The 15,534-nt window shown below is 42.4% G+C and overlaps 1 protein-coding gene across 1 annotated transcript in view; it reads left to right on the forward strand.

Annotated features, from left to right (window-relative positions):
* MCF2L2 (MCF.2 cell line derived transforming sequence-like 2) overlaps nucleotides 1–15,534 on the forward strand; it is a gene marked incomplete at both ends in the record, with an annotated part of 183,947 nt that overhangs the window by 85,009 nt on the left and 83,404 nt on the right. Inside the window, 2 exon segments of the mRNA XM_082840148.1 lie at nucleotides 3,037–3,228; nucleotides 5,585–5,776. Of these exon segments, the coding sequence (XP_082696274.1) occupies nucleotides 3,037–3,228; nucleotides 5,585–5,776 (384 nt within the window).

The raw sequence follows: 15,534 nt of genomic DNA on the forward strand, positions 1-15,534 counted from the left end.
GGAGTCAGAGGAAGTTTCCTGAAGAAGATGAACTCTGAAGAGTGATTTGGAGTTAGTTACAGAGTAGTGTGTGTTCATGGTCAGGGGGGAGTAGGGGAAGAGGTAGGGGGAGGGGTGATGAGGGAAGGATGGGGTTTTCTAGGCAGAGAGAGCAAGGAGAGAAGGCATGGAGGCCAGAAGCTGCCTGAATATTTGGGGGACTACAAGGGAGTTATTAGTCCAGTTACAGCAGAGGATGGGGTGAGAGTGAAGGAGGAGGAGCCACAGGTATGAGCCAGAGAGTGAAAGGCCTTCTGTGCATTGGTCAGGCATTTGAACTTCTTCCTGAAGACAGTAGGGAGCCAGGAAAGGATTTGAGGCTCGGGAGTGATGTAGACAGGAATGGACGTCGTGATGGAATTGCCATTTTGTCAGTAGTGTGGAGCGTGATTTGAAGGAGAGCCTGAAGGAAATCAAGGAGACCAGCTGTCCCAGTCAGAAAGCACCAAGGTCTGAGCACACAGTGACAAGGAGGTGGTAGGGAAGGGCTGAGTTCAAAACGGATTAAGAAGGAGGTGTGCTCTGTGGGGCTTGGGGAATGATTGACTGGGTAGGGGGCAGGGGTTTTGAAATTGTTGAAATCATACACCGCTGTAAATTAAGAGAGGGGCAGGTTGTCATCACCTGGAGTCGCCATGTTTCCTAGTGTTACTATGAAAAGCTAAACCAGGGCAAATGTGGCACCCTGGATGCTCAACCTGGTCAGCAGGGTGTGTGTGGGCCTTCTGTCCTGGAGGCCTTTGGGGACGTGGCAGTCATCTGTCTTGACTCAGGTCAGTGTTGTTCACACAGTTCCAGCCAAGCAGATCACTGCATCCCCTAGTTCATTGGTTCATTTATTCTTTTATCTTATTGACCAAATATTTATGGGATGCCTACTAAGTGGTCTGATGGAACTTATGTATTGGTGGACATGGGTGGAAGAGGGAGGAATCATACCTTAAAGTAGAGAAAGAAAATACTTTCAGGTAGAAGTAAGTGCTGTTATAAAATGAGAACAAAGTGAGGGAGAGGGCCTGGGAGGGGGTGAACTAAGAGCTTAGACCTGGGAGGAGCATCCCAGGGAAGGGTGCTGAGATAGGAGCTGGTTTGGTTGTCGGCCTTGTTAAAACCACACCTCTTACCTGGATTACTGCAGTAGCCCCCTAACTGGTCTCCTTGCTTTCCCTATTCTCTAGCATTCTTGACACCACAGCTGAATCGATCCTTTCAAAAATATGAATGAGGTCCTGTCTTCGAAACCATCCAGTGCATCCCATGTCACAATGAATAAGAGACAAAGTGCCCGCAATGGCAGCAAGGCCCTCCTTGGTCAGATCCCCCTCTTTCCTCTCTGATCATGTCTCCTCCTTTCCTCCTTGCTTCCTCTGCTGCAGCCACAGTAGCTTCCTCCTGCTACCTGAACATGTCAAACATGCCCCCATCTCTCTTAGCCGACTGCTGCATGGTTGTCCCTCACTTCACATCTTGACTCCTGTGTCAAGGGTCCCCAAGACCACACCCAGATTTGAAGATTTGCTAGGAGAGCTCATAGGACTCAGCATGTAATTATGCTTATGGTTATGGTTTATTACAGTGAAAGGATACCAAGGAAAATCAGCAGAGGGAAGAGGTGCATGGGGCAAAGTCTGGAGGAAACCAGGTGCAGGCTTCCAAGGGTCCTTTCCCATTGGAGTCCCACAGGATGCGCTTAGTGCCGCCAACGATGGCTTGCACCGGCATTGTAAAATGTTGTCTGTCGGGGAAGCTCATTAGGGGCTTAGTGCCCAGAGTTTTTGTTGGGGGCTAGTCATGTTGGTGGCCTCTGACTGGCGTATACCAGAATTCCAGAATCCCAGAAGAAAGCAGATCTTCAGCATAAAACATATTGTTTGCACAAACAGTTTAGATACCATGAGCCATTCTGATTAAGGATGACAGGAACCCTCCTGACTTTCCCAGATGCCAGCCGAGGACCAACCTTGCAAGCAGGCCTTTCTAAGGACAGCAGTTTCAGGCTGCTGTGTTCTGCACAGTGCGGCCAGCACCTTCTCAGTGAGCCCTTCTCTCACTACCCTATTTAAAATAGCAGCTCCTCCACCAGTGCTCCCCGCCCTCCTCTCCCTGTTTGATTTTTCTCCATAGCTCTCACCACTGTCTAAGATATTATATTATCTACATATTTGTTTATTGCCTGTGTCTCCTACTAAAATGTAAGCTTCGTGAGGGCAGGGAATTTTGCCTGCTTTGTTTACCACCAAACCCCCAGCACCTGGACAGTGCTTGGTACATGGCAGGTCCTCAATGATACATGATGAATGAATTAAAAACAGGAAAAACTTGGTACCTATGGTTAGAACGAAACAAGCTGTGCAGAAAGAGGGAGGAGATACAGTTGCTAAGCAGACGATATCAGAGCAGACAGGGACCTTGTGGGCTGCAGGAAATGGTTTAGACAAACATAATTCTTAAGTCTCATGATCCCTCCCATAGGGTTGCCCAAACCAGATCTTTACTATTTTCTCAACCTCAGCTTTACTCCCCACTCTCCTCAGGGCCACATGTTTGTCCCTTTTCCTTTTCCATTCAGTTGACAAGATAATTCAGTCTCCAATTCTGTGCAGTATAATACTTCATGCTCTTCTGCCCTAGAATTTATCACAGTTGTAATAAGTTAATTATTTGTATAATTTGTTTAGTATCTGAGTTCTCCATTGAACTGAAAATTCCTGGCTTGTTAACACTATATCCTCAGTGCTTAACCCAGAACTCAACAAATATTTGAATGAATGACTTGCTCTTCTTCAGAGTGCAGATGACCCTGGACTAGGCTAGAACTCCTGGGGACCTTGAACCACCCCAGTGCTTTCCCAGGTTCCCCAGCCCCAGTCTCTGAGCCTAAAACCTGATCAGCCCCTCCGTAGCCTCCCTCCAAGTTTGGAGCACACAGTGCCAGGCAGATACCAGCCTCACCATGACTCGGCTTCTGATGCTTGCCTGTGGATGTTCACTTTGCAGGAGTCCTTGGAAAAGGCCCAGCTGCTTGCAGTAATTGGGGACCAGCTCATCCAAAGCCACCACTATGCAGTGGACTCCATCAGACCCCAGTGTGCAGAGCTCAGGCACCTCTGTGATGACTTCATCAATGAAAACAAGAAAAAACATGACATTTTAGAAAAGTCCTTGGAGTTGCATAGACAGTTGGACAAGGTGAGCAAAACAAAGCTGCGAACATGATGTCTGCAAAATGTTCTGTGAAACATTCTGAATCATACTTGCCCTCCCTGCCCCTCACGATTCCTGAGATGAGAGGATAAAGTCCTTCATGTGAAAACAGCGCTCAAGAGGCATTAAAAACTGTGCAGATTCTAAGTCATAGAGGTATTGAAGGTCAAAAATGCCCCAGCCATCCACCACATCCCATTCGAATAAACTATAAAGTCCGTGTCCTCTGTGTGGACCCAGACTTAAGGAGTGTGTTTTGGCCTGGCCCTGTGGGGCCTTTCATGATTCCCCATCAGGTGTAAAGAGAACCAAGCACTATAGTTGCAAAGTGCTTCTCCTCATGTAAAGGCATCAGATTGTGAATCCTTTTGAAGAAGGCTAAGTAGTAACAACCATTATACACTCCTACCATTTACTGAGCACCTACTATGTTCCTACCAGGAGCATAATGATGTCATCTATTTAATCCTCAAGACAACCTATGAGGAGGATATTAATGGCCTCATTTAACAGAGACAGAAATTGGTATTCAGCATAGTTAAGTCAGTGGGTCACAACATTTAGTACATGAGGTGAGCTTGCTATAATTGCAGATTTCCTGATGTACCACTCGGGAGACTCTGATTTAGTAAGTGTGGGATGATGCCCAGGAATCAGTATTTTCCTCAAGTGCCCAGGTGATTTGGTGCAGGTAGTACATGAACAACACTGAAAAACCCTGGGGCACAAGATTGCCCAAGACCACACATGGCGTAAATAGGGGAGCACAGGTTTGAAGTGAGGACTGACAAATTCCAAACCCCAGGCTCCTTAGACTAGACAGCAACACTGTATGCAGAATGCTCACGGGGAGGGGGCACGGCCCCCGCTGCCCTTCAGCAGTGATCTCTGAGGCAAGTGCCAGTCAGCAGGGGCTGTGACTGCTGGAGCCTGCTCTGTCAGCTGTTCCCAGGCATCAGAGAGCTCACCGCTGTGAGTCAGCATGCTCCATTTCCACAATTGTTTCTCTCTGATAGCTGGGGGCACCCGCCCAGGCTGTTTACATCATCCCACTGCCAAAGGGATTTTAGTGTCAAGGAAATGTAGCTGTTCCAGAAGCAAGTGGCTCAGAAGGGCCTGCCAGAGATAATAGCCTAACGCCAGTCTGTGGACTGCGTGTGTGTGTGTGTGTGTGTGTGTGTGTGTGTGTGTGTGTGTGTCTCGGAGAGTGAGTAGCTGCTGTGACTCTGCAGGAGACCCCAGCTTAGTGTTTTCTGCACGTACAGGCATGATGTTTAAAGAGAAAGTTTTCACAGTATATATCAAAGCATAATTTTCTATTATTTTGAAAGTCCAAAAATATAGGAAGGAGGAGGAAAAAAGTTACTTATGGACACTAATTACATTCCACTCCCCTCCTCATCCCCACACAGTGGGAATCATCCATTTTTAAATAGCTTTATGATTTTTTTGTTATTCTAATAGTAGTACACATTCAGTGTAGGTAATTTAGGGAAAGTAAAGACAAATTTAATTTGCCTGTAATTTTCCCACTTAGAGATAACTACTTTAGAGAGCTCCCTTTTGGTCTTTTTTCTCTGTACAGTTATTTTACATAGCTTTTCAGGTCACAGGGTAAATGGAAATGCAGATGTACTTGCAAGGGCAGCTTTTTTTCATACAAATATTCAGACAGCACAATGGCCCTTGTCTTTTTCTAAGTTTTTTAAAAATTGAATTGTTAGAATTCTTTACTTATCTGCTTTCATTCCAGCATTCTGGAAAGTTTAAGTACTGCTGTTCTGAGCTAAAAGCTTTGCATTCTTAGATGCTTCCCTTGGAAAGACAAACGTTAATAAATGCAAATGTGGACAGAGGACAGTGGTGTTCATGTTAAAAGAGACATTCCCTCTCCCAGGAAGGCATGTAGGAGTCAGGTCTAAAGCCTCATTATTTACTCTGTGCTCTTGTAACCAATTAGGATGCAAGAAATTGGCCTAGAAGGTAAACCCAAAAAGCCACTGGTTGCGTTTCTCTGTGGTTAGACCAAACGTAGAAATACTCAACTCTTTCCTCGTAGAGATGTGGCAATTACTGTCGAGAAAAGAAGAATGCTTATATGATTTATTTTTTGACTAAGTGACTTCCTTGAAAAGTATGCAGATGTAAAATTGATTTGGGCTTGTCCACCTCATGGTTATATTTATAGTGGTTGGACCTCTAAACTTGATGCTGTGCCATGACAATTCCTTGTTGTCTCAGAATCCTTGTAGACCCCATATGAGGTTGGACCTCCTGAGGACTGTGGTGGCTGAGTTGTGGGCAGGCTAACTGCAAAGGGCACTGTGTTTCTTTCTAAAAGGTCAGCCAGTGGTGTGAAGAAGGAATCTACCTCTTGGCTTCCCAAGCTGTAGACAAGTGCCAGTCCCGAGAGGGGGTTGACATTGCCTTGACTGACATTGAGACATTCCTGGGCACAGCGAAGGAGTACCAGTTGCCCAGCCCCAACGAGTTTTACAACCAGTATGAGCTGATGCTCACTCTTGATGTAAAGGTAACGTTTCTGAGTTATTTTGATCCTGTGGTTGGGAAAGGGATGTGGGGGGACTTTGCCTGTTGCCCAAGAAAATCTATGTAGGATGTACTGAGCAGATTAACTGGCTCTTGAGCCCTCAGGTGGCCTCTTACACTCCTGGTCTGTGCTTCCTGGCAAACTGACCCTTCATGGCCTGATTCAAATATCACTTTCACTCATTCATTTCTCTGCAAATACTTATAAGCATCTCTGATGTATTAGGCACTGTGCTGAATGCAGAGGACACAATTATGAGTGGAAGTAGATGTGGTTCCATCCTTCATGGAACTTACAGTGTATGTATGTCATACAGTTTATGTATGACATTAATAAATATCAAACACAAAACACAAAAATGTGTTGCAAGCTGAGACAAGTGCTCTGAAGCATGGATTCAGGGTTCTATGGGGTATGTGACAGAGGAACTTGACCTGAACTGAGGGTCAGGGAAGTTCCCTGGGAAGACTCACTTGAGCCAAGGCCCAGAAAATGAGTAGAGAAGGTGGGGGAGGCTTTCCAGACAGAAGGATCAGAGTGTGCAAGGCTGCAGGGCTGAAGGGAGCCTGGCACAAGTACAGAACCCAAAATTCAGAATGGCTAGAGTACAGAAAACAAGGGAAGAGTCTTTGGGGTGAGATTAGAGAGGTGTAGATGAAGTGTGGCTTCGCTGGCTGTATGAAGGAATTTGGTCTTTATTCTGAGAGCCACTGAAGGATTTAAGCAGGGGAATAACTTGATCAGATTTGCATTTTGAGTGGAGCACTGTTCTGTGAAGCCAGCAGAGTTATAGATAGTACACCTTCCTCTTAGATCCACATCACCTTGTATGTACTTCTGCAGAAGGGGCTTTTTTTTTTTTTTTTTTTTTTTGCATTACGCGGGCCTCTCACTGCTGTGGCCTCTCCCGTTGTGGAGCACAGGCTCCGGACGCGCAGGCTCAGCGGCCATGGCTCACGGGCCCAGCCGCTCCGCGGCATGTGGGATCTTCCCAGACCGGGGCACGAACCCGTGTCCCCTGCATCGGCAGGCGGACTCTCAACCACTGCGCCACCAGGGAAGCCCAGAAGGGGCTTTTTTACCTCTTTTGAGTCATGGACCCTTTTGCGAATCTGATTCACATATTTTCAGGGTTCTGCACACTCAAAATGATTGAATGGAGTTTGATGTAGGCACTGTTTACAAATATATGGGCAGAATTTGGGAAACCCAATATGGATGGTGAAGCACCCTGGGCTATAAAGAAACAGGGAGCAGTTACCACCCCTAAGCCTGAAAGACAAAGGGGAACCCAAGAAGCACTACAGCTGTGACTGTAAGAGAGGTAGCCAGTAAGATCTGTGGCCTTGGGCAGAGGAATTCAGCCACTGGTGGAGAAATATATACCCCTACTTTTCTCTCTCCCTCTCAGATTTCCTGGTGGTACATCTCACTAGCCAAATCCAGCTAAAAACCCATGGGCATCTAGTGAGCCCATCTGATGGAGTCTGTAGAGGTCAGCTTCCTGGGACACAGAACAGTATGGAGAAGATATAGTGGGGGAGCAGACAGGGAATACCCAGCATATATAACTTTTTATGATTAATTTTAGGGGACACCCTGAAGTCCATCCATGGATCCAGGCTAAGAGACTTTGCTCCAAAATGATACATTACAAACTGTATTCTAGCTATTTATTTTTAATGTCTGTCTTGTCTGTTACACTGGGAGCTGCAGTGAGGCAAGAGCCTCACCCAGCTCTGTGTCCCTGTGCCTAGTCTGTGCCTGGCGTCCAATCCATGTTTGCTGAACAAGTGGCAGGTGGCAGAGTGGGTCAGATACAGTGGGGGCAGCTTGGTGTGGGATTGTGCCTCAGTGATGTTCTTTCCCTGACTCTTCCCAGTGAATTTTGGTGGTAAGATGTGATCTTGAGGTGGTACTGGGGGTGGTTAGGCAGGTCTACCTTCCCCTGACATAGGGACCCTTCTACTTCCCTGCAGAGAGGACAGAGAGAAGGCCCATCTGGTGTGTGTGCTATATTGTAGACCCAGGATTGGTAGCCTCATATCATATTCCTAAAGCAGAACCGTCTCACCCAGCTCCATGTCCATTAGCTCCTCAAACAAGTGTATCAGGTCAACCAGGGAAACTTGTGGCCACTGCTGCCATTTTGGCCAACATCAGCAAACTTCCTGACCACACCAGCCACCAGGAAATAAATAAAACTTAATAAACCACCTCTGGGAAATAGGCAGAAACATGGAGGAAGGAGAAGACCAGAAGAAATATTTATTTTAAAAATCCAAAATGGACCAAAAAAATCCCCCAAACCCATCTTTTCTTCTTTTGGTTTGGAGTAAAATTCTAGATTATAATATTTAAATATGCTGTTGTGTCAGAGTTTTGTCCACTGAGGAGTAATGACTTGGTTGTCAAAACTGGTACTCTATATAAAAATAATCTTAGTTATATGCATATACACACTTTGGTATAGACACATGTATCTCCTTGGGCAGTTGATGCCAGGCATAGAAACAATGAGACCCCTACTATCAATGAGCACACCCACCACCAAAATCTTGGTTTCTTATACCATTCTCCAATAGAAGAGAACAGGGCTCCTTGGAGAAATGTCTGTATCTAGGCCTGGGAAAGGAAATACACAAAATGATCCTAGAGAGGGAGATCAAGATGGCAGAGTAGGAGGATGCAGAGCTTACCGCCCCCAACAAACACATCAAAAATACATCTACAAGTGGAGCAATTCTCACTGGAAACAAACGAGACTGGCAGAAAGATACTTACACAACCAAAGCTGTAAGAAAGATCCACATGGAATCAGGTAGAAAGGGAAGAAAAGCAATCAGGTTGGGACCACAGCCCTGGGAGGGGACACAGAGAGGAGGGGGGTTACACAGGTTCAGAGATGCTCCCTGAGGAGTGAGCAGTTTGAACCATATATTGGGTGCCCCAGCCCCAGGGTCTGACACTGGGAGGACAAGTCCCTTTAGCTGGATTAAAAGCCAGTGGGATCAAACAACACATAAAAAAGATTAGACACCACAATGGAATTGGATTCATCCCAGGGTCACAAGTGTGGTTCAACATATGCAAATTGATCAATGTGATACACCACATCAACAAAAGAAAAGACAAAAGCCACATGATCATCTCAATAGATGCAGAAAAAGCATTTGATAAAATTCTACATCCATTCATGAGAAAAACTCTTACCAAAGTGGGTATAGAGGGAACATATCTCAACATAATAAAAGCTATGACAAACCCACAGCCAACATAATACTCAATGGTGAAAAGCTGAAACCCTTCCCACTAAAATCTGAAATAAGACAAGGATGCCTGCTCTCACCACTTCTATTCAACATAGTATTGGAAGTTCTACCAACAGCAGTCAGACAAGAGAAATAAATAAAAGGTATCCAAGTTGGAAGAGAAGACGTAAAATTGTCATTATATGCAGATGACATGATAACATATATAGAAAACTCTGAAGACTCCACACAAAAACTGCTAGAACTGATAAGTGAATTCAGCAAGGTAGCAGCATGCAATATTAACATACAGAAATCTGTTGCATTCTGTACACTAAAAAAGGGAAAGTAAAAAACAATCCCTTTTAAAATTGCGTCAAAAAAAACACTCAGGAATAAACCTGACCAAAGAGGTGGAAAGACTTATGTGCTGAGAACTATAAAGCATTAATAAAGGAAATTGAAGATGATTCAAAGAAATGGAAAGATATCCCATGCTGTTGGATTGGAAGAATTAATACTGTTTAAATGGCCATACTACCCAAAGTAATCTACAGATTTAATATGATCCCTATCAAATTACCATGACTTTTTTCACAGAACTACAACAAATAATCCTAAAATTTATATGGAACTATAAGAGACCCAGAATTGCCAAAGCAATCCTGAATAAAAAGAACAAAGCGGGAGGCATAACCCTTTAGACTTCAGACAATACTGCAAAGCTACAGTAATTAAAACAGCATGGTATTTGCACAAAAACAGATGTATGGATCAATGAAACAGAATAGAGAGCCCAGAAATAAACCTACACACCTATGGTCAATTAATCTTTGACATAGGAGGCAAGAATATACAATGGAGAAAAGACAGTCTCTTCAGTCAGTGGTGTTGGGAAAGATGGACTGATGCATGTAAGTCAATGAAGTTAGAACACTCCCTCACACCATACACAAAAATAAGCTCAAAATGGCTTAAAGACTTAAATATAAGACATGACACCGTAAAACTCCTAGAAGAAAGCATAGGCAAAACATTCTCTGACATAAATTGCAGCAATGTTTTCTTGGGTCAGTCTCCCAAGACAATAGAAATAAAAGCAAAAATAAACAGATGGGAGCTAATCAAACTTACAAGCTTTTGTACAGCAAAGGAAACCATAAATAAAATGAAAAGACAACCTACAGACTAGGAGAAAATATTTGCAAACAATGTGACTGACAAGGGCTTAATTTCCAAGATATACAAACAGCTCATACAATGCAATACCAAAAAACAAACGACCCAATTGAAAAATGGGCAGAAGACCTAAATAGCCATTTCTCCAAAGAAGACATACAGATGGCCAAGAGGCACATGAGAAGATGCTCAGTGTTGCTAATTATCAGAGAAATGCAAATCAAAACTACAATGAGGTACCACCTCACACCAGTCAGAGTAGGCATCATTAAAAAGTCTACAAATAACAAATGCTGGAGAGGATGTGGAGAAAAGGGAACCCTTCTACACTGTTGGTGGGAATGTATATTAGTGCATGCATTATGGAAAACAGTATGGAGTTTCCTCAAAAAACTAAAAACAGAGTTGTCATACGATCCAGCAATCCCACTCCTGGGCATATATCCAGACAAAACTCTAATTTAGAAAGATACATGCACCCCAGTGTTCATTACAGCACTATTTACAATAGCCAAGACATGAAAGCAACCTAAATGTCCATCGACAGATAAATGGATGAAGAAGATGTGGTATATATATACAATGGAATAGTACTCGGCCATAAAAAAAGAATGAAATAATGCCATTTGCAGCAACATGGGTGGACCTGGATATTATCATACTAGGTGAAGTAAGTGAGAAAGAGAAAGACAAATATCATATGATGTCACTTATATGTGGAATCTAAAATATGACAAATGAACTTATTTATGAAACAGAAACAGATTCATGCCAGCACACACCCCAGCCTGCACCAGGTGCCCACTCTGGCACCTCTTGTTCCAGCACTGTTCCCCCCTGAGGCAAAGGTATCAATGCTGGAGGGGGAAGGGGAGAGCACACACTTAGAACCAGCTCGGACCCAGCCCTCAGGACCTCTGTTCCAGCAATTTGGGATCACACCCCGCACCCAACAGGGCAGTGATGGCCACTGAGCAGAGGGGAAGTCCTGCCTCACACCTGGCCCTGGCTTCAGCCCCTCCTTCTCCAGCCCCACCACCTACCAAGATGCTAGCTGCCAGCACACCCTGAGGAAAGATGTGACTTGTGCTCATGTCAGATCCAGCTCTCCCATCAAAGCTACTGGGCACATGCAGACTGTGTAGGGATGCTCCCACAGAGGACAACCCTTCAAGACCAGGATAGATAACTGTTTCACCTAATTTCATAAAGACTGAAAAAGTTAAGCAGAATAAGAAGACAGAGAAATTTGTTTCAAATGAAAGAACAAGGAATAAAACCTGAAAAAACAACTAATGAAACAGAGATAAATAATTTACCAAATAGTTCCAAGCATTAGTAATAATAATGCTAACTGAACCAGGGAAAAGAATAGATGAACACAGTGGGAATATTAAGGAACTAGAGAGCTTCTCTGGTGGCACAGTGGTTAAGAATCCGCCTGCTACTGCAGGAGACATGGGTTCAAGCCTTGGTCCGGGAAGATCCCACATGCCGCGGAGCAACGAAGCCCATGCACCACAACTACTGAGCCTGCACTCTAGCGCCTGCAAGCCACAACTACTGAGCCCACAAGCCACAACTACTGAAACCCGCATGCCTAGAGCCCATGCCCTGCAACAAGAGAAGCCACCGCAATGAGAAGCCTGCGCACCACGATGAAGAGTGGCCCCCATTTGCTGCAACTAGAGAAAGCCTGCGCGCAGCAATGAAGACCCAACACAGCCAAAAATAAATAAATAAAATAAATAAATGTATTTTTTAAAAAAAGAAGGAACTAGAAAATATAAAAAAAGAACCAGTCAGAACTGAAGAATACAATAACTGAAATGAAAAACACACTAGATGGAATTAACAACGGACTAGGTGATACAGAAGAACACATAAATTGTCTGGAAGATAGAGTAATGGAGATCACCCAATCAGAGCAGCAGAAAGAAAAAGAAATTTTAAAAAGGGGAATAGATTAAGAGACCTCTGGAACAACATCAAGCATACCTGCATTCGCATTATAGGGGTCCCAGAAGGAAAAGAGAGAGAGAAAGGGGTTGAAAATGTATTTGATGAAATTATGGCTGAAGACGTCCCAAACCTGAGGAAGGAAACATATCCAGGTACAGGAAGCAAAGAGGATCCTGAACAAGTTGAACCCAAAGAGACCCACATTAAGACATCATAATTAAAATGGCAAAAATTAAGGAGAGAATTCTAAAGGCAGCAAGCGAAAAACAAAGAATGATATACAAGGGAACCCTCATAAGGCTATCAGCTGATTTTTCTGCAGAAACTTTGCAGGCCAGAAGGGATTGGCCATGATATATTTAAAGTGCTGAAAGGGAAAAACCTACAATGCAGGGTATTCTACACAGCAAAATTATCTTTTAGAGATAAAGAACTTCTCAGATGAGCAAAAACTAAGAGTTCATTGATACTAAATGGACGCTAAAAGAAATATTAAAGGGTCTTCTAAATGGAAAGAAAAGGCTACAAGAAGAAGTAAGAATCTATAGGAAAGGAGAAATCCCAATAGTAAAGGCAAATATATAGTAAAGGCTGTGGATGAACCATTTAAATAAGCTAGTATGAAGATTAAAAGACAAGAATTATTATAAAATCAACTATAACTACAATAAACAGTGAAGGGGTACACAGGAAGACATAAAATATGACATCAAAAACACAGAACATGGGGAAGGGAAATTTTAAAAATGTAGCTCTTTTAGAATGTGTTTGAACTTAAATGAGTATACCAGTTTAAAACAAGTAATTATAGTTACCGGTCAACATAGAATGAACCCCATAGTAACCACAAATCAAAACCTACAATAGAAACACAAAAACCCAAGAGGAAAGAACACAAGCATTCCACTAAAGAAAATCATGAAACCACGAGGTAAGAAACTAAAGAAGGAAAGAACAGAGAAGAACCAGAAAACAAGTAACAAAATGGCAACAAGTACAAATATGCCAATAATTATTTTAAATGTCGATGGACTAAATGCTCCAATCAAAAGACATAGAATGGCTGATCAGATAAAAAAAGAATAAGACCTCTCTATAGGTGGCTTACAAGAGACTTCAGAGCTAAAGACACACAGACTGAGAGTGAGAGGATGGAAAAAGATATTTTGTACAAATGGAAACAAGAAAGCAAAGGTAGCAGTATCAGACAAAATGGACTTTAAAACAAAGTCTATAACAAAGGACAAAGAAGGGCATTGTATAATGATAAAAGGATCAAGAATATACAAGGGATATATAACACTCATTAACATATATGTACCTAGCATAGGAAAACCTAAATATATAAAGCAAATATTAACAGACATAAAGGGAGAATCCCACGATAATACAATAATAGTAGGTGATTTTAACACCCCACTCATATCAATGGACAAAACATCCAGACAGAAAAATCAGTAAGGAAACAATACTCTTAAATGGTATATTAGACCCGTTGCACTTAATAGATAGCCACAGGACATTCTATCCAAAACCAGCAGAATATACTTTCTTTTCAAGTGCACATGGAATGTTCTCCAGGACAGGTCACATGCCAGGCTACAAAACAATTCTCAACACATTTAAGAGGATAGAAATTATATCAAGCGATTTTTCTGACCACAGATATATGAAACTAGAAATCAATTACAGGAAGAAAATGGGAAGACCACAAACATGTATAGACTAAACAACATGCTACTAAAAATCCAATGAGTCAATGAAGAAATCAAAAAGGAAATTAGAAAATACCTCAAGACAAGTGGAAATAAAAACACAACTTTCCAAAATCTATGGCATGCAGCAAAAGCAGTTCTAAGAGTTTATAATGATACAGGACTACCTCAAGAAACATGAAAAATCTCAAACAACCTAAACTGGCATCTAAAGGAATTAGATAAAGATGAACAGAGCCCAAAGTCTGCAGAAGGAAGGAAGTAATAAAGATCAGAGAAGAAATAAATAAAATACAGACCAAAAAGCAATAGAAAAGATCGATGAAACCAAGAGCTAGTTTTTTGAAAAGATAAACAAAATTTAAAAGCCTTTATCTAGGCTCATCAAGAAAAAAGAGAGAGGACCCAAGTTAACAAAATAAGAAATGAAAGAGGAGAAATAACAACCAATATCACAGAAATACAAAAAAAAATCATAATACAAACAGTTATATGCTAACAAATTGGACAACTAGAAGAAATGGATAAATTTCTAGAAGCATACAATCTTCAAAGACTGAATCAGAAAGGAATAGACAATCTGAACAGACCAATCAGTAGTGGTGAAACTGAATTTGTAATAAAAATACACTCCCATCAAACAAAAGTCCGGGACTAGATGGCTTCACAAGGGAATTCTACCAAACATATAAAGAAGAGAAAATACCTATCCTTCTCAAACTATTCCAAAAAAATTGAAGAAGAGGGAGCACTCCCAAATTCATTCTATGAAGCCACCATTACCCTGATATTAAAACCAGACAAAGACACCACAAAAAAAGGAAATTACAGGCCAATATCTCTGATGAATATAGATGCAAAACTCCTCAACAAAATATTAGTGAACTGAATTCAACAATATATAAAAAGGATTATACACCATGATCAGGTGGGATTAATTCCAGGGATACAAGGATAGTTCCAGATCTGCAAATCAATCAATGTGATAGCCACATTAACAAAAGGAAGGATAAAAATCACATGATCATCTCAATAGACACAGAAAAAGCATTTGACAAAATTCAACATCCATTCATGATAAAAATTCTCTTCAAATTTGGTATAGAGGGAACATATCTCAACATGTTAAAGGCTATTTTTGAGATTGGCCAAGATGGCAGATTAGAAAGATGCTGAGCTCACCTCCTCTCACGAGCACACAAAAATCAGAGCTATTTGTAGAACAACCATTGAATGAAAAGGACCAGAACCTACAAGAAATTGTCTTGTACAACTAAAGACATAAAGAAGGAACCACAACAAGATGGGTAGAAGGGGCAGACTCACAATATAATCAAGTCCTATACCCCCAGGTGGGTGACCCACAAGCTGGAGAATAATTATATTGCAGAGTTTCTCCCACAGAAAGGAGAGTTCTGAGCCCTACATCAGGCTCCCTAGCTCAGGGGTCCTGCACTGGGAAGAGGAACCCCCAGGGCATTTGGCTTTGAAGGTCAGCAGGGCTTAATTTAGGGAGTTTCACAGGACCGGGGGAAGTAAAGACTTCATTCTTAAAGGGCACACACAAAATCCTACATGCTCTGGGACCCAGGGCAAAAGCAGTAATTTGATAGGAGCCTGGGCCAGACCCACC

Source organism: Leucopleurus acutus, assembly GCF_964270905.1.
Source record: "Leucopleurus acutus genome assembly, chromosome: 5".
Lineage (NCBI taxonomy): Eukaryota > Metazoa > Chordata > Mammalia > Artiodactyla > Delphinidae > Leucopleurus > Leucopleurus acutus.